Source organism: Micropterus salmoides, unplaced genomic scaffold (genome assembly GCF_014851395.1).
Source record: "Micropterus salmoides isolate LMB-PRFRI ecotype aquatic unplaced genomic scaffold, ASM1485139v1 Ms_hic_scaffold_10, whole genome shotgun sequence".
Lineage (NCBI taxonomy): Eukaryota > Metazoa > Chordata > Actinopteri > Centrarchiformes > Centrarchidae > Micropterus > Micropterus salmoides.
The window spans coordinates 29,532,544-29,558,966 of NW_024040041.1; the positions used below are offsets into that span (position 1 = coordinate 29,532,544).

Here is a 26,423-nt window from a genome sequence, read left to right on the forward strand (position 1 = left end):
TAATATAAGACTAATGTGTGTAAAGCTTACTATTGTTCCTGCATCAATAGTACACCATTGATCAAAGTTTACAGTAAACACATAGACATCCCACTGCATGGTCCTGACTCGAACCGGCGACCTCGGGTAAGGAAGGCGGACACACTGACGAGGAGGCTAAAACTCGGGGAATGAGGTTTACTCACTGCACAGCCTCTCTGGCTTCCGTCACACGTGCATGGTAACTACAATATTTTAATGGTTTCTGAAAGTTCTTGGTCATTTCACATTTAAATATTTTGAAAAAAGCCAAAGACGACTATTGGTATCAGACCTAAAGAACTGCACTGACCTCTGTTGAGTAAATGTTGACTGTTCAGCAAATTAGTGTACTGCAGTGCCTCCTGCTGGTTAGTTAGTAGCAGTAGTGGTAGAACAGGGGATTTCCACAAGGCAAAGTAAGCCAGGTGAACAGTGGAGTGCAGTTGCCTTCTCCTATTGTAATTTTCATTTGTGAAAAGTATTTTATTACCCTTTTTAGCCTTTATGACAATAAATATAGCTGCTGTGATTATTTTTTTTTTTAGGTAGTATTAGAACATTGATAGCTAGCATAGCTGGAATTGGTTAGCACAATGACTGAAATGAGTTTTTGTTTCTTCCAGTTGTGTTTTACTTGTGTATTGGTTATTTTCTAATTTCTGTTTACCATTTGTGCTTTTGTTACAGTTTTACAGTATGTGACACAGAAAGAAAAGTTACGCCTTGAGTTTATTGGAGGACTTCACACTGTTAGCTAACTGTCTAGCATTGAAAAATATGCAACTCATTGCCAGGACAGTAAAAGAAGCCTAACCCATGGTGTAAAAAGCAAATGCATTAAGTTGGAGTACACGGTCTGTAGATGCTGTTCTCCTAGGGCTCGAAATATTGATAGTGAAGAGAAAAATGCAGAAAAAAATTCTACAAATCAGCAAGAGTCCCTTGAAAATAGCTTTCAAACCAACTATGTATTCAGTTGTTTATTCCAAGAGGCTTGTGTTGCTAAATGGGACTCTGGGTGTTTATATGATTTTGACTTTGGCCTTAATTTAATATACCACATTAGCCTGAATACAGTATAAGATTGCTTTTTTTTCTTTTTTTTTTTAAGTGGAGGTCATAATATAATAAGACTCCACAGCTATAAATCTAGCAGATGTTTTCTTTGAATGTGGGAACATGACCAGGCTTTATTCAAACAGTTTCCCATCTACAAAAAAGTCTTGATCCAAAAACAGATGTTGCAGAAGGGGAAATATTCAGGGTTGTGTTATAATATAAATAATGAATTCCAAACATCTTGGAATTTTTGGAAGAATTATGAAAATCATTATGTAATTATTTTGTGTTATGCACATGGAAAACATTCCAAGAAACTTCAGGACCTCATATGTTTTAAAACCTATATTTAATTTTATTTGTGTAAAACCATTTGTTAATGTTCCTGTTGTTCTTTTATACAGTATTAAGAGTTTGTTCCCTGGAATGCCATATAGATCTGTGCATAAATCCAGTTTTTGGAGTTGCCTTATTCAAATTTTGAGATAAATGTTTTGATTCACAGAGGACTTCATTAATATTTGACATTCACCTATGTAAAATGTCTGACACCTTTTTGCAGCTACTGTACATGTTGATTACAGGTTGAGCCCTCTGTGGCGACACTGGGTTGACATTATGCCTCTTTGTCTAAGCTTGTTATCTTTGTGCCCCACAGTTTGCTTTGCTTGTTCCAAAATGCCACTCTATGTGTCTTTAGTTGCGAGCATATTAGTCTCCATGGCAACTCAGTTTACCAATACTTCATTGGCGCCAAATGACCCTGTACTGTTACTTAGCTTCTCGCTGCTTTGTGTGGAAGTGTTTTCTTTTGGAGATTAAACGTTCGAAAGCAAAATGAGGTCCTGCTGGTTTTATCGCTGGGATATTGAATAAGCATATGTGGAAAATACCAAAGCACGGTACTGTAACACATCATTTGAAAACAGATTATGATGTATTTCTGTGCTTCCAAGGAGCCTGGGGATAACAACACATGTAATGCCCGGGGTACTGCACAATTTTATCAGGTAGAAACAGGGTGTGGAAGGCAACACCAAACATATTGGACTGCTGATTCTTTATGTGATTTTTTTTTTTTTTTATTTATTTTTTACCAAAAGAATATTCCCGACCCTTTTATACAACACATTTGACAGCAGAACATTTTGTCGGATTAGTGATGACACATGAAAATAATTGTTGTTTTTATGTAACCATGCTTTGCTTCCTGTGGTTCTACGTACTTTTATGGAAAAGTATCTGCTTCAGGATTCCCTCCAGAATACTTACGCTGTGTGTCTCTCCAAAATGTCCGCAGATAATTGCTAGAAGGAAGCGCCCAGGAAGGTCAGCCAAGAATCCCGCTGTAGGTGCCGAAGTGAAATCTACAGGACTACAATTACTTGGACAGACTGAGGCAGCGGAGCAAAGTGAATGACAGGTAGGAAATAATTCATATGAATCACCTGCTGTATTATGAATAACCACCTGCTGAGAGGACATAGCACGGTCAGTTATCCACAGAATTGGTTCTGAATAGCCCTTTTTGTCATTTGTTGGTAATTGCCTTAATTCTCTTGATAATATAGTGAAATTAACCTCCGAGAACATTTCTTCCTTATGGCATTTATGAGACAAGGTTGAAGTTGACATGCCAGCAGTCACACAATTATATTTAGATTATTCTACTCCGCTGCTATTTGGCTTCCTCTTTTGATGTCGACACTTTAGAGGAGTCCTTTTCACTGCCACTCAGAATTCATAATCGTCATTTTACCAAAACATACAGTGTTGAATCCTACACGAAAGGCTTTTTTAAGAATCTCAGGATCACGCACATCTATTTTCTATTTAGGATACATCTGACCTTGTAGTGAAGAGACATAAAAGGCTGTCAGTCAAACCATCATGCCGTCTTTGTTTCTTTGTGGTTGTCATTCTCCAGAGGAGTCAAGCAGCCACTGACTTAAATCTAGTGATTCTACGCTTCTGGCAAAATGCTTCTCTGTCCTTCTTTCTACCAAACTCAGCGACCGCCTCAGGGTAAGGTGGAAAGAAGGTGAACAAAAAAGTTTTAGAACAGCGTTTGGCAGGTTACAGAATGCAATAAAGGCGGGTAGATGGTTAAAGAGTTGCGTTTTTTCTAATGAATCACTCCAACTTAACACTCTGACCTTTATGAGACTTTTTCTGTCAAACCAGAATAGTAAGGAACAAAGGATGATGAGTTGACATATCTGTTGTTTAAGCCGAACTGAAATTTGAATTCTCCACACTTTGTGTGTAAGGAAATCTGCAAGCTGTCTGTTCGTTTACAACATTTAAGTTTGTGTTCCACATGGAAAGAGAAGGCCAGTTAGTCTAGCTTGCTAACATTAGCAATGATTCCCACTAGATGTAACTTTTTTTTTCAGGTTTATAAAAAAAGGGATAGACTACCTAGCGTGTGTTGTCTTTCTTTCCAGATGTGCTGACAGCAAATGACTACTTTTATTTATTTAGCCCACAAATCCTACTTTGCCTCAAAGGGGCTATAAAATCTGTACATCACGCAAGATCTGTCCTCGAACGGGAAAAACTCCCCCCAGAAACCTTTTTAACAGGCAAAAAAAACCCCGGAATGGACAAAACATTTTCAGCCATTCGCCTCTTAACTATAAGAGATCCTTTAGGGTCTAAGTAATACACCGTGTCCACTCTGTCAAATCTCACAGCAATGGTACTCCTGTGGCCTCAGGACTCTGATGTTACTCCATTTAAATCCTGGAGTAACACACAGAATGTGAGTGCTGAGGTCACAGACTAACCAGTGTCAGACAATGTTAGCTCGCCAGCTGCTGGGCTGTTAGAATTGAAGCGATATCACAACCAAAGTACAAGTCACGACAAACTGTAAATCAGTCTATCTTTATTTGTTTTTATCCTTTCTTACTGTAATCTTCCCTCACTTCAGGAATATATATATATATATATATGTGTGTGTGTGTGTATCATTTTGGTTTGTGTGTTGGCCATGTGTGTCGCCTCAGATGTCTCTGCATGTTGTTGACCGCAGTGTTTAGAGGAATTTCAGACGTTTGTCCGTCTAACTACCAGCTGTCCAACTGACTCAAACCCTCAGCAGAACATCAAACATCACAGTATCTCACTGCTTGGCTTAGTTTCACACAAACAGATCAAGGGTACCACAGTGTTTTTATTCCAGTTGATATGGAAATGTCACATCATTTCAAAGAGAACTTCTGTTTTATTCATGTCTAATATCCTTTTACTTCTGTCTGCCTAATACAGACCTGCTCTAAAGAGGCTGCTTTACTGCTGGAGGTACAGTGCACTGCACATGCACTTGGTATGCTGCAGAAATCGTTGAATTTTTAAATATCCGTTAAAACTTCTGAGGGGAAATATTCCCCTTTTCTGTACAGAGGGAATTTCTGTGTAAAGATTCAACAGCAAATTCTTCTTTCCCTGCTTTGAGACAAATATTGTGAGATTTTTTGCTACACTGATGCCTTGCAGTTTGAAGTGATGATCAGGTGAGTGGGAAATTGGTCAGGATGAAGCTGTTCACTACCTTTTTTGATAGAAGATTTTATCTGCACTTATTTAGCAGCAGAACAGATTTGTCTCTTTTGCCTTTCCCTCTCTTGTTGTGATAAGAGCTGTTCACGGCTTTCACTATGGATTTGTTATTTTAACAGATGTTATGAGAGCTCTTTGAAAATTTTTATTATATATATTTCATCTGACAAGACCATGTCTGGATGGTCTACTGTAATATTGATGATTTCAACTATTTCAAAAAATGAAATATTAATAATTTTCTTTAATAATGCCGATGACTTTGTATTTAATTTATGTACTCAACCTAAATATCTATAAGCAATTAGGGCAGAGTGTGTAGTTAATTACAATAATCTATCTAGGGCTGCAAGTCACAATTATTTTCTTTATCGATTCATCTGTCCATTGTTTCCTCAAATTAACTGATGAACAATATGGTCTATGAAATGTCAGAAAATAGGGAAAGTACCCATTACAATTATCTAAACCCAAGGGAATGTAATCGTGACATGACTTCAGTCAAATAATACCCCTGACAGTTTGACTGGGGTGGTGATGGTGCAGTGGAAAACGCATCCCTTTGGTGTGAGAGATATGGGTTCAACTCCACACTATGACACATCCTCCAATGTGTTCCTGAGCAAGACACTTGACCCCTAGTTTCTCAAGCTTGCTTTAGATAAAAGCGTCAGCTAAATAAATGAATGAATATGACTGCTAATCTGTAAAACCCCATTTTTGTCTTTGTAGTCTTTAAATGTATGTATGTATGTGCTTAGTGTTGAGGTGCTTTAGATTTCCTGTTGACGAAGTTTAAGCTTCTGTTTGCAATGCTTCATTACTGCTCACACTAAAAACCTATTTTATCCAAAAACTAACAATGAAACAATATAAGGCATTACTTCCTTTATGACCTAGGTCATTTCCTCTGTTGACCCAGGTACCATGTATTTAAATTTTTTAAATGGAGAAGAATTAGTTGTTTGTCAGCAGCAGTGTTTTGCGGACTAGCAACTTTAATACCTTACAATGTCATATTTGACCTCAATCTCAGCCTGTTACAGAACCAGGAATGGATTGAGAGTATGACTGGCATCTTCCTCTAGGGTCCTGCTTAATGTTTCCACGAGAATGTCTGGTGCCACACCCTATATATCTCCATTCTCCATTATACATAGCTGGAATGGGAAATTAACATAGGGCACATCATAAAAAGCTTGATAACAGAGCTAATACAATTACATTAGAGTGATTAAAAAAGGTTAAATAGGTGATCTATTACATTGATCTTAAATGCATTCAGACTTTAATTTAATTTAACAGTGCTATAATGCTGTAGTTAAAATATGTCCTATTAGTGTTTGGAGCCTGCATGTATAACGATTAATTATTGAATAATTGTTCGTGCATTTCAACACTGGCAGGCTCTGAAGGGTGATTTATTTTCTTCAGTGGCTGTTCAGAGATAGGGCTTAATTACAGTGGATAGCCTTATCTCCCCTCTCTAATCCTCTCTTTGGAGTCGCCTGCGTTCGCGCCATCTAGTCGTCGATATCATCAGACTGTTGGCAGAGCCAGGCAGAGAAAGTGATCCCCAATTTCTCTGTCACATTAAGGCTCATTCATGAAGTGTCCGCTGTGGACCTGATTTAAGAACTCCAAAGTGGGAGGAAAGAAGAACCGCTGAGTGCTGAAACCCCCCCCCCCAGTCTGAGGTCAGCGCCGGCTGGCACATTACCCACTAGCTGGATGGACTGATGAATGTGTGGTCAAATCTGATTAGATAATGGGCTCAGTTACTTGCCAGGAGCAATTTGTTGTGGATATTATTGTACTAATGTGGCAATTTGATTGTTTACTGCCTCACTATGAGTACAAAACTGTGTATGTGCTATTCACAATGATGTTGACTGAATACTTGCAAGATAAGACATTTCCGTCCCAGTTGCATGCAGATGTAGAAATAATGTGTCTGTACAACAGTGCTTCCAACTTTATGCCAACACTTTGGCATGACAGTGTCCCTGTGCACAATGCCAGGTCTATTAAAAATTGTGTTTGGTGTGGAAGAACTTGACTGGCCTGCACAGAGCCCAGACCTCAACCCATCCAACACTTTTCGGATGAACTAGAACGCAGACTGTGAGCCAGACCTTATCTCACAACATCAATGTTTGACCACATTAATGTTCTTGTGGCTGAATGGGAGCAAATCCCTGCAGCCAGGTTCCAAACTCTTGGGGAAGCCTGAAACTAGAAGAGTGGAGGATGCTATAACAGCATGTTATTGCTGTAATGGAATAAAATGTTCAACATTTACCAACCCTATCACCAGAAAAGAATTTCAAGATTCTGCAAAACTCAAGGTCATGGTTCATCGATTACCTCATTATATATAACATGCCTTAGCAAAGTGTATTTTTACTACGACTGAAATAAACACTATTGCTGCATTATGCCTGTTGTGGAAGTCCCAGATACGCCTGAAACGCTGTCATGTCTGTGTTGCGGTCAAGGCACAGGACCGCCTGCCTTGAATCTAGGTTCTGCTCAATGTTTCTACTTGTTAAAATGGAGTTTTTCCTGGCCACTGTCAACAAGTGCATGCTCTTGGTGGGAATTGTTGGGTCTCTGTAAATTATAAAGAGTAGGGCCAGACCTGCTCTATATGAAAAGTGCAATGAGATAACGTCGGTTATGAACTGGCTATGTGGCTATATAAATTGCGTAGCACTTTTGCCACTCGCAGGTTAAAGGAATCCATAATCTTAAGAGTAAACAAAAAAAAGCCCCCCAAAGTGTAATACTAGAAAGATGATGTGCGTGATTGATGAAGTGGAATTATACGCATTGACTGTCTTTGAGTCCTTCCCTGCCTTCTTGTTTTCTGGAGTGATGAAGACAGCGCCGGAGATGCTCAGTATGCTGATTTGTCAGGGAGATGACAGAGGAGGCTGGATGTTCTGCTGTACTTTCATTGTCGGAGTGGGTTGATGTTTGTCAGAGCGGCAGCCATTATGGCTTGTGACTAGTTTGAGTGTCCTAAACATCAGAGCTGCTGCTGTATTCATTGTTTTGTGACTGAACAGAAAAAAGTCAAACTGAATGCACCGACAAATCAACTCCTAAACCGTCATTCCAGTGTGTTCGGGCTCAGTGACAGCTCTACCTAAAACTGACTGAAAAAGACTTTCAGCGCAAAGAGATGAGAAAGCTAACTAATTAGAGCAGAGATCCAACACAAATGTTTAATTAACAGATTATATATCACCACACAGAATCCCAGAATAAGACTGTGTCATTTGTCTTTTCTTTTTTTTAACCCTTCTTACTGTAATCTTCACTCACTTCAGGAGGTTTTTAATGCAAGTTACAGTAAGGTAAGGTTTTTTTTTTTTTAATTTTTCCTACTTGCTGTCCTTAGCATACTTTCATGATGAAGCACCCTTCCTTTGGATTTCATTTAAGTTGTTTCTCAATCTTTGTTCTTGTCTGTACTTGTGAAACGTCATCAGTCGCAGCCAAAGTACTGTTCCAATTCAAAAGTCCGCATCTAGCCAAGTACAGTCAAATACTCGGATGTGTTCTCGCTCTGCCCGTTTTACCGAGCATCAGTGGTGACTTGTGTGGACTTCGATAGCCAGATATCCCAGAATGTATTTCGCCGCCAAAAAGCGGAAATGTCGGACGAGAAAACTCATTTAATTCATTCATTTAATACTGCTGTTTTTGTGTCACACATAGCAGTTTTAAGAGTTCTTATGCAGGAATGTAGTTGTTTAAACTCCAAATATGTAGTTTATTTCTCAAGACAGATCTGTTTTTAAAAAATTGCTACGACGTTTTCGTCGAGATGTGAGGTCCCGCTGCTGTTCCAATTGCAGAATGACTGACTGTGTGCTCCCGTTCCTGGGAGTTTGTACTACCGAGCCGAACTTGCCGAGTCCGAGCTTTAAAGTACAGAAGTCCGAACTTGGCCAGCTCAGTATTGAGAAACAGCTTTAGTTTTAGAAGATTCATCAATTTTAAATCACATTAAGCTCATTTGTTTTCAAATGATGATTTCTGTATTAGTTTTCATTTTCTCTGCCATTAAGATTCATGGAGACGTTTCTGATATGAAGTCAAAAAGAAAAAACACTTTTTCTAAAGTTTTTACAAATCATCCAAGTGAATTCTTTCTGGGATATATGATATATCTGTGGATGATTAGCTGTAGTTCTTTTCTTACTGTGAATGAACACTGCAAGTATAATAATGCCACAGATGAAATTATATTAATTGCATTGCCTGTCAGCACTTAAAAAAAAGATTAAGTAGAATGTTAGTAATAGTTGCCAATGATTACTTAATCACAAGGTTTGTATTGACAAAAGTTATTGTCCTCTTCATATTTGCGCAATCAAGTTATGATTATCATCAGTTATCTTCATCTGTCCTGAAATTCGCTTTTGGTTCATCTCTATTCCCCACCCCTCAAAGATAAATCTTTTAGACCGGTTCCATATTAACTCTTTAATAATTTTTTAAACCACAGATCTTGGCACCCTGTCAACCAAGAAGTAAATTATTAGTTTAGATCAATAACATTAATTCATAGTCAACTTCTCCTCCTTTACTCTTATTGTTACAGTGCTGACATTTTTTCAAGAAGGTAATAAGAGCAAGTCATCCTCTTGCATGAAATGCAATCAATATTCAAACGAGGTAGCTGATTTCTGCTGAATACCATATGCCAGCACCTGATTTTATAGTGATGGTAATAGCACTGTCAAGTTTGACAATGTGGAGAAAGCAATACTGTCATTCCCCAAATTCACTTTTGAAAATCTAATTTTGCTTTCATCTCTTCACTAACACAGAGCTGTCAACATGTAATTCAACGAGAGTCACCACTGTGCTTGAACATTTTCTTCATCTCTTCTTCCAACGGTACTCACACCATCCAGCATATCTTTACTTCTGCTGTGTTTAAGTCATGGTACGGCCACTTTGGTTGTGATTGTAGTTAATTACAATGCCAAACATCATCCCACCTTTTGTATTATGCACTGGGTTTTGCTGAAGGCCTTGGTTTGTGGGGAACATTTGTTCTGAAAGTGATGTGTTGATGTTTGCAGTAATGCCCTCTGCACAATAGCTGCCTTTTTTTTTCAAAGTTGCGGATGAAATGGGCTGTCAGAATAGAGAAAATTTAAACCAGTCAATATCTCAGGCATTGTGAGGAACACTATCTTCTGTTTCTAAAAGCAGGCAAAGCACAAAACACAAACACACACCTAAACCTCCTCATACACACATACTGTATATAGTATGTACTCGCCCTCCCCCAACCTTACACAAAGTGAAATGCACCTCAAGAGGGAGCAATCGTAAAATAGTGTGCCTCAACCAAGGCCATCCAGACATCTGAATTCAAGCAAATCCCTGCATCTCTTTTTCCCAGTTGTCATGGAAATGTTCTTTTTTTCTTTTCTGGGCACTTTAAGGACTTCTCATCCATGTTGGCTTAAAATTTCCATCTCCGACATTCAGTTCCGTCTGCTGAAAGCTTCACAATGGTGACCAAAAGGACCTTGAGGTGAAATTGTTTTGTCAACTGAAAGGTCAGGAATGAACTCTGAAAGTGAACTTTTGATTCAGCACGGGAGGAAAGTCTTTAAAATGCTCAAAGAATAGGGGGGATTTGAAAAATGTGTTTTTCCATGACAACTGGGCTAATAAAAATGATGACATGATCAAAAGCTCAAGAAGTTCCTTGTATGTGTAAAACACTACTTGGCAATAAAGCTCCTTCTGATTCTAAAAACTTAATAAATCTTTTGAGATTGTTTAGTCAGCTGCTGTTTCCAACTATCTCTTGTTGGTTTTGGTCTTTCTGTAGAAGTTGGAGAGAAGGAGAATAACGGTTATGCGTTTCCTGAGCACAGTTAAAAAAAAATTTCCAGACATTTTCTTTCCTCAGACAGGATTTGAATCACCTGTTTAATCTGTTTCCTTGTTAAATGGCAAATACTTTTATCTTCTCCCTTTCTTTACCAGACATCCAGATCCAAGATCATTTACATACAAAGGGATGATCCCTCTTTCTCAGCCCTACAAGTGATGGGAATTATCCTGGGTAGTGCTACTTGTGTTGTTGGCTTGTTTCACCATAAGACGTGTGAACAACACTTCAGTTGTTTTGAAGCAGGCTGACACTACAGTCATTTTCATCAGCACTCTTGTTCAGGTAATGTTCTATCAGGCTCGCTGATTTCAGGGCTTATCTTGTTAAGAGCCCCCTGCTTCGCCACAGATCTGCGCGGCTGTCAGAGGCAGGGCCTGCACATTTCATTGCACTATTATTGGTGATCGTAGAATGACACTAATTAAAATCATTGATGTTTAAAATCAAGCGCCACCTATCCCGCTTGTTTTGTCACAAAAGCTCAGATAGCTTCTCAACCTGGCCCCGTCGTGTAGTTATCATGTCATTTGTTTTCAAGCCATGTGGAAAAACTAGCATGTGTGTGTCACTTCATTAAAAAAAAAAACACCACACACATCAAGATGAGGGAGAGCTCTTTATGTTTTAATTTTAGCAGGGGCATTCATTTGTTTATGCAAGGTATTACAGGAGTCAATTTTTAATCTAGTTTTTATTACAATGGAGCAAACTGAAAATAGCAAAGACTATTTATAAAGCATCTACCTTCCCTCTCAGCTGTTGTGACATTATCCATGTTTGATACATTATTGGAAAATATCAAGTGATACACCAAGTCAAATTCTTTAGGATTGACTTTAAATGTCTGAGTCTGGTAAATAATGTTAAAGGTGATGAAACCCTAGTCTTTATTTAATCAATCAGTCTATGAGATGATGAACCTTTATTTGGACAGTAGCTCTAAACTATCTAACTCACTTAATGTGGATGGAGACAGAGAGGCTGTACAGTTTTTATTTTTATTTTTACTACTTTAGTAGCCATATTTTATTGTCTTTGTTTTGTTATATTTAAACTTGGGCATCAGAAACTAGCTGTAAACACTTACTGTATTTTGAATTTATATTGTGAATTTACTAAACAGTACCAAACAACAGACATGAGCAATATTCATTTGGAATCCATTTCATGAATCATGAATGTAAGTCCAATATTACTCTCCTTTTTAGCTCTGGTTTGATCTCCATCTACTGCTGAACAAAATAAATCTGGCTCTTTAGCTGCTGTTAACCAGCACTCTAATTTTGCTTGTCTGCCTAGTGTTGGGGAGGAAGCATGCAGTCTGTTTATAGAGCTTTTTGCAGAAAATGTCTTCTGCTTTTGGAAACTACGCAGATGACAGCGGTGAGACTGAATAGACAGTAAGGTTGCGGGCTGAAATACTAAAGCAATGAGCTGAAAGATGCTGAAAAGCTCAGAGCTGAGGAGAACTGCAGAGATTATTGTCTTTGGTTTCATTATTATCAGTCTTTCATATTATACATCGTCTTGTGACCCATTGTTAGTATAAAATATTGATCAGTGCAGATTCTAGTAACTGGTTTACTGTCAGCTTTCTGAAATATCTTGATTTATTATAATGTTAAGAGAAACCCGCTTTGAATAATCGAGATACGAGATTAGAGAAACACGTTTCAATAATCGGGATACGAGGTTAGAGAAACAAGGTTTCAATAATGGGGATCCGTGGTCCCTCATGTTTCTTTTCTACTTTTTCTTTCTGCTTATAAACACGTTTTCTGACAGGAAAAAAATTGTTGTGACAACAGAGAGGTGAGATGAGAGGAATGATCACTACATCAAGGAATATTTTTTTGTATTCAAAATAATTAAAAGTCTGACTTAAATTGAAAGTGACAATATAAGTGAATCCTTAGTCTAAATGACTACCACAGCACATCAGTTATATTCAGACATATTCATCCTGTACCAAAACATGCTTGCACTACAGCGTTTATCCTGTCATCCATGCAGTGCTTAAAATAAGTAAGCCCATCTTCCAAGATGTGTTTGTGTGTAAGGGAGAAATGACCTTCTGCATGTAAACATGGATTTTACAGTAACCAGGGCACTACAGTCTAGGTAAGTGTGATGTGTCTGTTGCCATGTTCTGACTTTAACTCGCTGTTAGCACAAGGACAGCATAGGACTGAAAACTATTAACCAATAATTTATTCTGTTATTGGTGGAAATTTACATACGACATAAAACGGACCCATTACATTGGATAAATGAGTCGATACTGTTTTCAATTAGCTGTTCGAAATCACTCAAAGGACCTTCATGAAATGTCTTAAGGTCCCGATTCGACCCAAGGACCACCATTTGAATAACCCTGCCTTAGGGTATAATGAATTGACAACCTTTGATTTGAGACTTTTGCTTCAGTAGCTGCACATCAGCTCTCACCTCCCTGTTGTTGAAATGGCTTTACGGATGCTCGGTGCATGTTCCACCTTTTATTTATGGCCGTAGTAGCATCTGGCTGGCAGCCACAGCCAGCCGCCCCCCCTGCTTAAGATGCAGTGGAGCCTCTATGGGTTAGGAGGGCCAGCTCTATCAATCTGCTCCCTTCCGGCCCCCACGTTCCCCTGTGCGGTTAATCACTGCCACTAATTAGTGCTAATTACTCATCGCTGCCCGGGAGAGCCCCCCTCGCTGGCTCACACTGATCTGAAGGTCCTCTGTGGCACCCTGCTGCTTGGCATTCCTCAGGTACGGTAGGAGGCGCGGGGACGTGGGAGGTGCTGAGGGGATGGAAGAGGCTACAGGGAAGCTCATATTTTCTAATTTACTGTTTTTTTTGGGCAGCATTTTATGCTAAATCAAACACATCCCTAGTGTTTAGCCTCCGGTGGCTGCAGGTAGAAGGCTACGTCCCTGCGGGCCTGCAGGGCTGCGGGGCTGCAGCACCGTTTTAGCCGAGCAGACTGGTTTGTGCTGGTCTGCTTTGGTCTGGCTGGTGGCCTTGTCTGCGTGCACAGGCCTGCCCAGGCTTAATGAGCCAGCACCTTTTTGCTCCCTCTGTCATTAATTGTCTGCGGCCATGACTCTGGGTTACGTTGCGTTTGGCTGATTTTTTTTTTTTTTTTTTTTTTTTCTAGCTGTAATTTTGCTTTAATAGATTCAATTTGCTTTCATTTGCTTTGTATTGATTTATTTGTCCTGCTTTGTCTTGTCAACCATAGAAACCTATAATTTCTCACAAAACTTTGTGAGGAAAAGGCAGAGAAAAAAAGCTCATTTAATTTGCTAATATTGAGCGAGTTATTAAAAAAAGGAGAAATGACAAATGATGTTGATATGGTGCGCAAGTGAGGCTTGACTAGAGCTGAACTCATTTCTTGGAGGCAAGAAAACCACATAAAATATTACAGATTTTAGATCAGGTGCAAACACTGAAGCTTAACAAGTTGAGAGGTTGTGAAGTCTGACTGGTCACAATGCTAAATCATTTTTAACCCGTCACAAAAACGTCTCCGTAATGAAAGGTGCGCATGTCATGTCAGCCCTAAATAATTATACAATGACAGCTGATTGTGGAAAATTAATATTAGTATTTCAGAACAACAGTTCAGACAAGGGGTGGGGGGGTGGGGGGGGTGAGTATGTGTCTAAAATAGATTGCTTTAGCCTCTGTCAGAGGGACACGGAGCACAGCACCCTGTGTCACCAGGAATCAACGAGAGGGTGAAGTCTTTACCTCTCACTGACCTCCAAATGTGAAGTGTCCAGCTATAGTAACTGTGACAGATGAAACACACACACACACAGAAACAGAGAGAGACAAATATTCAGACATAGAAAGTAAAAACAAAGCTGCAACTTTAACTCTGTCTGAAAGTGTTAACATAATTGTAATTCTTGACATTAGACTCTTTGACTACTCTGTGTAAACAATACTTATTGCTTGACAAAGAGTATAACATAACTTGCCTTTTAAAGCAGATGATAATGGCCCATGACAGTAGCTCATTGACCAAATAATGTTGTACAGGACTAATGCAGAAATTAACTGGGAAAAGCATTTTTGCCAATACATTTTCAATAGAAAGGGCATCATAATATCTCTAAGAAGCCAAACTAATCAATGAAAAATCTCCCAGTAAAAAGTCCTACTTATTATTCAACTTGGTGTCTGAAATTTGAGTCTTAAAAGTGAACTGAAAGTATAACCAGGAGATTAATAGAAACAGATTTTTAGTGTGTGTTCACTCAGCAGCTGAACTGAGCTGACCAGACTGTTCTCATTGAAGCATTTCTTTGTGATATTTGTTGCCAAGGCCAAATAAAAGCTATATGGGCTTGTTAGACCATGAATAGAAAACTATGCAATAGACAAATAGAAAACTCTGTTTATGTCGCTCTCATTACTTGTTGAGGGGAGAATAACAGTTGTTTTGAAAGCAATCTATGTTGCAGCCTCTCAAAGAAAAGTGTCAGAATCAGAAATGCATCCAGCATGATAACTTCAAACTTTTATACAAATGGCAGGACGACGTTCTCTTTCCGACGCTGATACCCTAATGGATTTTTATTTCTCTGGTGACAGGAAGGTGAAATTAAGTTATACTTAATGTCTTTCAGACAAGCTCAGCTCAGATGTGTTGACAAGATGTCCCATAGATATACTTTCTTTATGAGTTATGTGTAGTTCAGTATTAGTCTTCTGTAGTGTATTAAGAACAGTATACATTAGTATAGTTGTCTTTATAGTTGTCTTTGTCATATATATATATATATATATATATATATATATATATATATATATATATATATATATATATATATATATATATATATATATATATATATATATATATATATATATATATATATATATTAGTCTCTCTCTCTCCAGTCCAACGTTTTGTTGACCAGTCCATCCACCCAAACTTCCTCCCTCTGTGGACTAGTGTCACCTGACTTCCTCATTTGCTCCAGACGAACCAGAGTCATAACAACTACGGCTTCTGGAGGGCTTTGTCATAACAAGATGGTTCCATGTAAAATTCAAAGATGCAGTGCAGCATATAGAACAGTGTGGAATGTAGAAAACAGAGAGTGGACAAATGAAAGGAAAAACCTGAACAAACGAGTGGAGGAACATATCGACTACAGATGCTTCCGTACACCAGGGCTCACTGGAAGGTTTGGTGAGTTCGAAAATGACATCAATAAAATCTTAACCCAGTTTCACACCTATATTCGATCAGTGTGTACGACAACGCTCTCTACTAGTGATAGACCGGATAGATCGGTTGGCTGATTATTCAGACCAATATCTGGCATTTCGAGATAAAAATGGCATTGACTGATACCTGCGCTCATGAGGCTGATATACAAAAAAGTGTGAGTTTTGGGAAGCTGGTGAAAAAATTAGTCACCATCGTCTTTTGTAAATGTTAGCACTTTTCTCCCATCCTAAATGAAAGCTAATCTATATATAATGCAGCTGAATGACGTCACTTTTGACAAACTGTACCTAAACTCCCCCTTTAAACAACAGTCACCTTCTGAAATCTACTGCATAACCCCATGTATTTTTTTGTTTTCGTTAATATTATTCAATCTAAAAGAACATATTACTGGTGAAGATAACCATGTCTATTAAATTCTATTCTGCATGGAACAAAGGAATTATGCATGACTTTTCTTTGTTTTGAGATTGGCATTATATAACCCATAAAAATAAAAACATATTGGTCGACCACTACTCTCCACCACCAATCACCATAAGAACAAATATAATATAAACTTATACCTTCAATTCTAGTTCCACAGACTGGGCAGCCAAGGAGCACTGAAGCTGTTCTGGAGGCTTGTGGTGGCCTGACTTCATACTGAGACACTTCATGTTGGATTTTTCTTCAAATTGGCATTATGTAGTTTTCAGCGGTCACTAGCGGTGCAATTTTAAGATTGCAACCACATGTTCAGGCTCTGTTACTTCAGTGTTCACGGCTCAGAGGGAGCTCAACACCGGTGTTCTGTCGATTTATGCTACTTATCGGTTCTGCGTATGACCCACAAGTGTGGTCTGTGTCCACGCCCATAAATCTGTGCAACCTTGCTGTTGTGCATGCCTTCCAGACAGTGGCTGATCGTCAGCAATATCAAAACAAAAAATCATTATCAGTCTATCAGAATACATTACCCCTGATATCTTAAATAACGATGACAAAATATAGTATTTCAACATGTTCCCCATCTCCTTACATTACACATGGAGTGAGTAGTGGTGCAATGTAAAATGATTCTGTAGTGGGAGCATTATTTGATAGGGGATATTTGTCTATATTTGTATTTATCAGAATACGCTACCCCTGAAATGATGTTATAAGGTAATCAAAAAACAGAAGATGTGATAATACTGTGAGAGTTATAACTTTATGGGATTGGAAAAGGGAACACACAGCATTTTTCGATGGAGCAGAGCGACTCGATAGACTCTTATCGATTTGCGCTACGGTAGCATTTTTCGACAAAGCAGCATTTAGCCTATCGTCAGAACACCGGCTTCCTACCTTTTTTCAGTAACTTCTCTTTACTATCTGTGTATCTTTCACCTGAGGCACAGCAATGTCCACACAGATAAATGTATTGGATGATAACGAAACGGTTAGTGAGCTGGACTGAATATTAATAACGACATTATGTCGCACTTTATAAACGTTAGACCGCAGTAAGTAACTTTGCTGTAATGTTAGTGGATGGCTCTCCCTCTCTGTTGTTGTCGCCGTTTTGCTGCAGTATTGTATATCAGAATCAGAATGAGCTTTATTGCGAAGTAGTGTTTTACACATACAAGGTATTTGCTTTGGTGATACACGTAGACAAATAATACAGTTATACATAAATAAATGTAGAAATATATAAATATGGAATAGACAATGCAAGTTATATAAGAATATTAAAAAGAATAGAGAAAAACAATAAAAGTATTTGCAGAGAAAGAACAACGTCGCAGATATTTACATGGGCATTATTCTGTGGGTTGCGTTAGTAACAGTGACCGAGCGGTGGAGAAGCTTGGTACCTGAGTATCGGTAACACCACAGCAAAATCTAAATTGAACATTACAAAGCAAACATCGGCAGGTCCTAGCTAATGTAGCGTTAGCTGGCTGCCCTGCCTGCATCACTGTAGGCTAGTAAGCAAATTTCTCCCCATTTGCTTTTTACAGTTACATAATTCCTTGCAGGCTAAATCAACACTTTGCACCGGATAATGTTAGCAACTGCTCGGCGTTAGCTGACTTTTGCCTGCCTGCGGAGAATTGTTATGCACTTCCAAATACTGCTTTTAAACGCTATAATATTCTTTGTTGGCTTCATCAATGGTGATAAATGATTCGAAGTATATATTTTATGAACGTTTACAGTCTGTAATATTTTAATACACTTAGTTGAAGTACCATTCCTTGACATTCAGTAAATATATGTGGTGATAACCGCGTTTGATCAATGAGCATAGCAACGTGTCTGAAAAGGAACTAAAGAGGTGAATGCAAAATTTGGCATAACTAATTTTTTAGGTTCCCGGCGAGATTTACATCCACCTCTTTTCTCAGCATAAATGACCATGCAATTCTCGGCAGGCAGGCAGAATTCGGCACAACACCGGCAAGCTAACGTGACTCTCTCCATTTTTCTCCAGCTTTTGTCATGTTCGCTGTGTTTTTACTCAACATTATCTGAATCTGTTTGGTCTGATGGGCTTCAGCACATAAACCTTTATTGTTGTTTTGTATCCTTACGTGGAGACTGTGTTTTGCTGTAAGCAGGTTGTTTCATGGTGTTAGTGGACTGCATGTCGTTAGACGGGCGTGTTGTCGGTGTAGTCAGAGAGAGCCTCGGGAGCACACACAGAGCTGAATCCGACCCGGTGTCCTCACATTAAAAGCAGAATGGTGGCTGATGCAAGCAATGGAGAAAACAGGCGTGTGCTTCATTTCTAAGTGAGTTTTGAGCCAATTGATAATAAGGCAATTTCATTGAAAAACTACATATAGCCCCTTTAATTTGTCACCCATCTGTAAATAACATATGTAGACTGCGGTTTATGAGAAACCTAAAATGTATGTTGTTTTGGGGCATTTGCTAAATCGACTGATCCTGTCATTTTTCTTTGAAGGACAGTTTCCCTTGAGCCTGTACATGGAATAGACAAAAGTAACCTGTCACAATTTAGTCAGAACCAGAGGTGGATTACAACTACGTACATTACCTGTACTTTACTTTGGTTCTATATATTTCTTCTCCATAACATTTCAGATTTTTTTGACAGCGATAGTTACTAGCTCATAATTATGTAAATACAAAATACTTAAATGAATAATTAAATGTGTTGCTATAGTCTGAACTACCCAGCAGTATATAAATTGGGTACACCTGGTAGTGCTACAATAGTATAGGGCTACATACACGTGAATATGTCAGATATAATATACCATTCAGAGGGGCGGTTTTTTGGCGTTACGAGTACTTGTGTAAGTTAACTTTACAGCTTAGATATTTACTTATAATGTGGTACTTCTACTTAGTTGTATTGCTGCTGAATATTTTTTTACCAAGACTAGCTAAAACCCCCGAAACACACGGCAATAAGGTGCAATGCATTAAAAGAGGTCTGGAAACGACTAAATAATATTAATTTTAAATATAAATAAAGTGTATCCAACTGTTATTTTTAAAATTGTAAGAAGTTATAGCAAGAACTTTATTTATGTCACGTTTCAGTCCAAAAGAAATACAATGTGCTTCAAATAGATACAAATCCTGCTCAAGGAAACTCTGCAGCAGTGACCTTAAATGTGCAAAACAATGCTTTGCAATGTTTAATGCAGGATTTGTTCCTTCTTTTCCTCATGTGATTCTTGCGGTGGGACTTTAAACTGAGACACCAACGCAATTTTTTTCTAAATGAATCTCTCTCAATGGAAGATATGAAACCTCTTTACAGTTTGAAAAGACATTTATATCTTGTCAGTATGCCTCCCTTGAAAGTGTATTCATCTTTCCAATAAGATAAATTCCCCCCTGCACAAACTTTGTTCATTAAACCTCCGAGATTCATTCAGGTTTATTTTTAGAGAGAAATTTATCGTTATAGCGGTGTTGCTTTTCAACACAGTCAAGTGAGTTTTATTCTGTTGCTGTACTCCAGCAATATGTTTCCTTGGAGCAAACACGAGTGAGATGAGGTTAGAGGCAATCTCCTCTATAGTGGATTTCAGTGCATTTAAAAATTCAGGTCCAGGGACGGGAATGTTATCTCTGTGCGACTAGTAGTCCTTTGTCAGACGCCTTTAAAGGGATTTCTTTTGGTCCCCAACATCAGGTTTGTAAAGGTCTTACAAATACATGCTTGTTGTTGTTTTATTTACCCAGTCAAAATCTTTTAAATTTAATTTAATTGGGTTTTCATAATTTTTCACAGTCAGACTGTGTTTTAAATGATAGGACAAATTGAACAGTTTTGGAAAAGGAAAGAAATTCTAATACAAAAGACCCGGGACAATGGAAGCTAGATAGACTGTGACAGTTTTTCAAATGCAAAGGATCTTCTTTGATCATTTGGAAAAGCTATTGAATAACAAAAGCTCCCCTTCGCCCTCATAGAACATGCTAAATCTGTGCTTTGTTTATGGGAGCCTTCTGGAGGATTTGTCTGTATGATACTTTGTTTGCTTTGTGTTACATTTCCCACACTGCTCTAAACCCCAAATACTTTCACATAATTGAGAATCAGTGGGTGTCCAATGAAGATATGCTGTCTGAAAATAATGTTTTTGATACTTAATTGTTAACTTCTCCAGATGCAAATGTATCTATCTAAGAATTTGACTGGAAGAAATGACAACACAACCCATCACATTGCACCTACTATTTGTAAATTCGAAATAATATTTCAGTAAAAATGGCACAAATGTCACGGTCACGGGGGACAACATCAAACAAAATGTAATCTGTTGCATTTCACCAACTCTTAATTGACCTTTTGTTCCCTGCCCTCTTTTCTTTTCTTCTTAATTCTCAATTCACTACAAATATAGCCATAAACCTGAAGCAAAAATCCCTGTAAAGCCAAACCTAAAGGCCATTCTTATTCATTAGACGAGCTTGCCGTGTTGTTGGCTGTCACTGCCACCGAGGGGCCTGTCCATGGCTGCAGCTGACATCTGTTGGCATAATGTAGCGTCCAGGGCCGTGATAGGCAACAGGAACTGATTTATAAGGTTCCCTGTTTAAGTGGGTGTCTTAAGGTAATTATAAACTGGTGGGGGTATGCTACTAATTGCACCTTCCCTGATCTGTAATGAAGGCCAAACAGCATGAATGAGCTCATCCTGCGCGTCTCAGGCAGTGGAGGAGCGAGGGCAGCTGAGCTTGACCAGTTAGTGTTGGTTTAGCTCTGGGCTGGAGCTTCTCACCTGCTGTTTGCCGCATCTTCAGCCAATTTCTCTTGAGTAATTAACTGTGATGCCACATATGGCGCAATGGTGGAAAATCTGATCGCTGGCGGATGCAGAGGAGTCGAAGAGAAAAACTAAATGCGGGAACCCTGCGGTGACCAAAGCTCCAAACACGCAGTGCGAACATAAATGGGATGACTGGAAAATTCTTTTGACATGCACAATTAAAAACAAATGTTGTTTCCACATGACATAAATTAGTGTAATTAATCACTGAACAAATGAATTATTAGGAAGATTAGAAAATGAGGTAGATTAAGTACACCAATGAGGCTTGAATTATTAACAGTATTTGTATCAGTTGATTAGGATGTCATAGAAAGCGAGCACATTCTGCCAACATAGGACAAAGTAATTAGAGGCGGAGTTCTACATACAACATTGGAAAGTTCCTGCAGCAAAGATGTGCACACCATAATTTATTCTTGGCCTCTCACAGACATCTATTTTTTCTCTCATAGCCATATGTTTTCACCCTTTCAAACATTCATTTCAAATGCCATGTAAGAGCATTGTCACTTTCATATATGTACATTTAATATTATATGAAATACGTATTTGTAGGAGGGCGGCACGATGGTGCAGCGGTTAGCACTGTTGCCTTTCTGTGTGGAGTTTGCATGTTCTCCCCGTGTCTGTGCAGGTTCTCTCCGGGTGATCCGGCTTCCAAAGACATGCGGACTAGGTTAATTGGTGACCCTAATTTGTCCTTAGGTGTGACTTAGGTGTGAGCGTGAGTGGTGTGTCTATGTGTGGCCCTGTGATGGACTGGCGACCTGTCCAGGGTGTACCCCGCCTTTCGCCCGATGTCAGCTGGGATTGGCTCCAGCCCCCCGCAACCCTGTATGCAGGATAAGCGGTTGACGATGGATGGATGGATGGATGGACATATTTGTAGGAGGAAAATGTATGTAAGATAAAGTATACAGTATGTATATAACAGAAAAATGAATGTACAGTATGTGACAGAATAGTGGAAATGAAAGAAAGACAGGTCACTTGTTTTGCTGTGATTGAGAAGGTGGGGCAGCTTGCCCAGTTACCAAGCAGCATGGAAGAAGATGAAACACATGTACTACAGCAAACACTTGGTGCATTGAGGTCTGCCTAAAGTTAAGACACTTAGAGGCTACAAAGACTGGTCTCATAAAAAATTTGCAAAACATAAAGACATGCGTGCAAGTACAGGTTTCCCATTTCTTGTGTCTGCAACAAATGTTGAGGTGGACAGAACCCGCACTGACTCACTGATGTGCACTGCCAGCCTTGTCACCTTTAATGTTCGCAATATTTAAAAAATTGCAACGTTTCCCTAATCTCAACTAGATCTGAAATGATTAATTGATTAAATCGATTGATTCAATTACGCAAATTCTTTGCCTCGAGCCTTTGTTTAATCCATATAATTTTATATGATATATATGATGGTGCTGTTTGCAAACTGGAGGAAGAGAGAGAAAATAGCGAGGTGACCAAGAAGAAAGTGTCCAAAGTATGGGATTATTTCAAACTAAAAGAAAACAACAACTCTGTAATGTCACAGTCCATCCACCATAAAAGGAAACTGATGTGGCCTGCCCTACTGCAACAGCACGACGGCGTAATGATACAGTCCTCCGTAAAACGAAACTTATGTCACCTAACGTTACTGCAACAGCACGATGGCAAATGATCAGAAAGCATCCGGTGTTCTGCCAGCGGACCACAGACAAGGTAACAGCAACTTTAGCATTTAACGGAAACCATGACTCGGGAGATGTTTGTGTTGGTAAAGCTGTTGTCTGGTTGTTGGTCTGTTGATGTTGGACTGCTGTTTGCTGTATAACGCACTATGAATTTCCAGAAGGACTAATAAATCTATCATCTATCAACGTACACAGCTGGCCCCGGGGGGCCGCCGCCACCAACCAAAAGTACTTCTTAAACGAAGCATCGATGAAATAATCTATAGAAGCTTCGAGTAGTAAAATCATCGTTAGCTGCAGCCCTAAAATCAAGCACTATGAATTGCATACATATACAGACATTAAACTCGAAAAAATGTTAATCACGCTCCAGTTGACACGAGTGGACGTCGAAGAGGAAACTATTTAAATACGCTATCAATGAGCACTTTACAACTTGAAACATGCTTTTATTAGAAAATGTTTCCTCATGATACTGCAAGGCATTACATTTTTTTCTTCTATAAACAACAGCTATATATGTGTGTGTGTGTGTGTGTGTGAGAAAGTGAAAAAATATATGTATGGGGCATGAATTGTATTTCTGAAGTTGCCCAGATTTAATTATGGCTCACGTACATTTCTGAAATGTAAAAAGGCTTCAGAAAGAACAGGCAATAAGTGTTGCAGTATATTTTATTATTAACCTTTTTTTTTTATTATAATGATTAGGAATTATTTTGGTAATGAATGATTTGTCCAATGATCAAATATGCACAATAAGCTGTTGTTTAAGATCACTGTTGTATAAAACAGTGAGCCACGAAGGGGTATTAAAACGGGGAGGTGAAGTTGTCTTTAAGCACTGAGTTACAGAGGAAGAGTTTCTGTCGAGTGAGTGACACAAAAGCAAGATTAGGGGATCAAGTGCTGAAAGATGAGAGAGGAATTTAGTGGAATTGACAGCACATTCAAGGGTTTCCGAGAGGAAGAGAAGACAAGAGACAGGGCGATAATTTTAGAGATTTGAAGGGTCAAGATTAAGCTGCCTGATAATAAGCAGAGTGAAATGAACCAATTTTGAAAATATATGGTGATGCTGTGGGGTGGGGAGGGGGTAGACAAAGAGGGTTGTCAGTGCCTCCACAAATGAGTTGGTATCAGACAACAGGCTTTTGGAAATATTGGATTGTACAGTCAGACAGTTTCACTGCCTGCCGCACTATATTTATGCACAGATCATATTCGAGCCTGCATTAGGTCTCCTGCACGCTGCCATTTCTTCACAGTAAATGTGAAGGACCAATAAAGATTCCAGATTTCTCTTGGATGTAATTAGCCAATCGTTTCTAATAGTGTCCATAGCAATGCATTTTCATGGCAGTGTCATTTTACCCTGGGCAATATGCCTTGAAGTGTAATTTCTGCCTGAGCGTTTAGACACAGAGCTATCGATTGCATTCAGTGAATGATCTGCTCAGAAACCCATCATCTACTTTAATAATGTCACTCACCGCCACATTCTCTCTGCTTGGTTTCCATTAATAGTCAGCCTACGTGACATTGTCAACATTCACTGCTCAAACAACAGGGTCTGTGAAGCATGGCTGGTTCGCAATTGGGTCATTTAATCAATTTATACAATTGAACCTATTTAACATATTGATATGCAGTTACCCTGTAATGTGTGTGGCCTTTTATCCCCTCGAGTGAAGGAAACTCCAAGGGAGCTTTTCAGATCTTCTGCCGTTATTTATCATGTGACATTTAGCTGGGCCCTGATGGCGGCAGCTCTCCACTTTAATTAAAGGTTCAACCTCTTCACTGGATGACAAATTGACTGGTTTGTGCCTTGGAAAAGTGGTGTAACATATCTAGTCCACCCTGCCCCTCACTAACGGTGGGCTAACATCAAGGAGAGGGAGGTGGAGCTGGCATTTTAGTCAAGTCATCACCAAGCAAGGTGAGAGAATGAGCTGGATTATCTACCGCACAAACCCCGTGGACTAAATTAAACAAAACCATTTTGATCTTTTATCAGTTCTGTTATAAGCTTATCTTTCTGGAAAAAACTCATCATAAAATAGGTTGTTTTCTTTTAGTTTGTCCTTAACATTATTTCCTCCATGTGCCTTTCTTTTGTTAAGTTTTTTGTGACCTTCTGTTTGTGCAGATGCGAGATCTGCAACTCTGTCGGTAGCAGCAAATGGCTAATGGTCCATCCCCCGGTTATTTTACGGCAGGCTGGAGAATATGTCCACTTTGCATGGTTCCCTTCTTCCATTTTTCAAACTTCGCCTGAGTTGGGGGTGACACAGCTTGAAACGGGTTTCGGGAGAAGCAGCAACACAAATGGAAGAGTAGGCCCAGATGATACAATCACTTTGTTCAGCATGAACACTTCTGCAAACATGTTGGGGGGGTTCTGCGGGGCAGGCGCCAAGGCTTCTGTGTAAGATGAGATGGTGTAAACAGGCAGATTGGCTCTCTTCTCAACGTTAGCTCCTTGAGATTTCATGCTGGCTGGATTTATAGAGAGTCACAGTGCATTGGAATCTGCCTTGGGCTCCTCTGGGGCCAGTATCAGAGAGAGCACAGAGCTGTGAACTTCAGATGATAAACCAAATATAAATCTATAAAAAAAAATGAATACATTTTACCATCTTAAAAGTAGAGGCCCATCTTTTTATTGTGGCTTTCACACTGGAGTTTTGCTACCTCCTTGTCCTTCATGTTCATTATATTATATATACTATTTACTATAACTATGTTTTCAGTGATGTAAAAAGACCTTACATAATGAACCATTATGTTTTTAGAATGAGCCATTTCTATCTTCATAACCGCGGGTCCCACTTACATGGACATCACCATGTTGCGCCGGCATGTTTCTGCAGTAACTGAAAACAGACAAACAGCGCTACAGAGCATGTTTCGTCACTACGTTGTTCTTATTCTTCTCGTTATAGAATTCTGGCAGTGTAGATGCCCATCACTACGATGAATAGGTACGTTTGAAGAAGAAGAAGAAGAATATCCTGCAGGGGTGGGCAAATAAGTTTTACATCTGAGCAATTTTTCAATACATTAGATGGTGGTTGAGAATATAAGGCATAATATTTTAACTAAATGTTATTGTGTTTGGTTAGCTTGATTTGGTAAAGTTCATGACAAGGTTGTACGTTTGATTCCTAGTTGGGACAATTTTGTCTTTCCTCTCTTCGACAAATTGCTTTTGCAGCGACAGTTTCTCAGGCCCACAATATAACATGCGCTCCAGTGTGTGTGTTTTCCGGTGTTTGATCCTCATCCATCAACCTACGGACGCTTTTTCATTTCCTCAGTATCCAGGCAGAGGACATTTAGGGGTATCACGTTTTGGGACGGCTGTTTCAGAGGTCTGACAATCAGGCTACAGACTCTTTATATGTCGTTCAGAATTTTTCTAAGTAAAATTTCAAGATAAAATTTTTCAATTTAACTCGAAATAAAGCATTTCTGCAAAATGTTCTCGCGCTTTTATTTTTTAGGCAAAACCACTAAAGACCAAGTGATTATGTGAGTAACTGTTGCTGACATGACAGATTTATTTTAGCATCGCTATCAAAGTATTTATTCTTTTTTTTTGCCGCTATCAAAACACCAAAATCTGGCCGTGGGCCAAATA

At 38.9% G+C, this 26,423-nt stretch overlaps 1 protein-coding gene across 3 annotated transcripts in view; it reads left to right on the top strand.

Annotated features, from left to right (window-relative positions):
• Positions 1-26,423, top strand: part of LOC119894787 (RNA binding protein fox-1 homolog 3-like) — a 366,346-nt gene that overhangs the window by 37,361 nt on the left and 302,562 nt on the right. For all 3 annotated transcript variants that reach the window (XM_038707461.1, XM_038707502.1, XM_038707469.1), the window contains exon 2: positions 2,381-2,503. In XM_038707461.1, coding sequence (XP_038563389.1) covers positions 2,497-2,503 — 7 coding nt within the window. In that variant the 5' untranslated portion in view covers positions 2,381-2,496. The remainder of the gene's footprint in view (positions 1-2,380; positions 2,504-26,423) is intronic.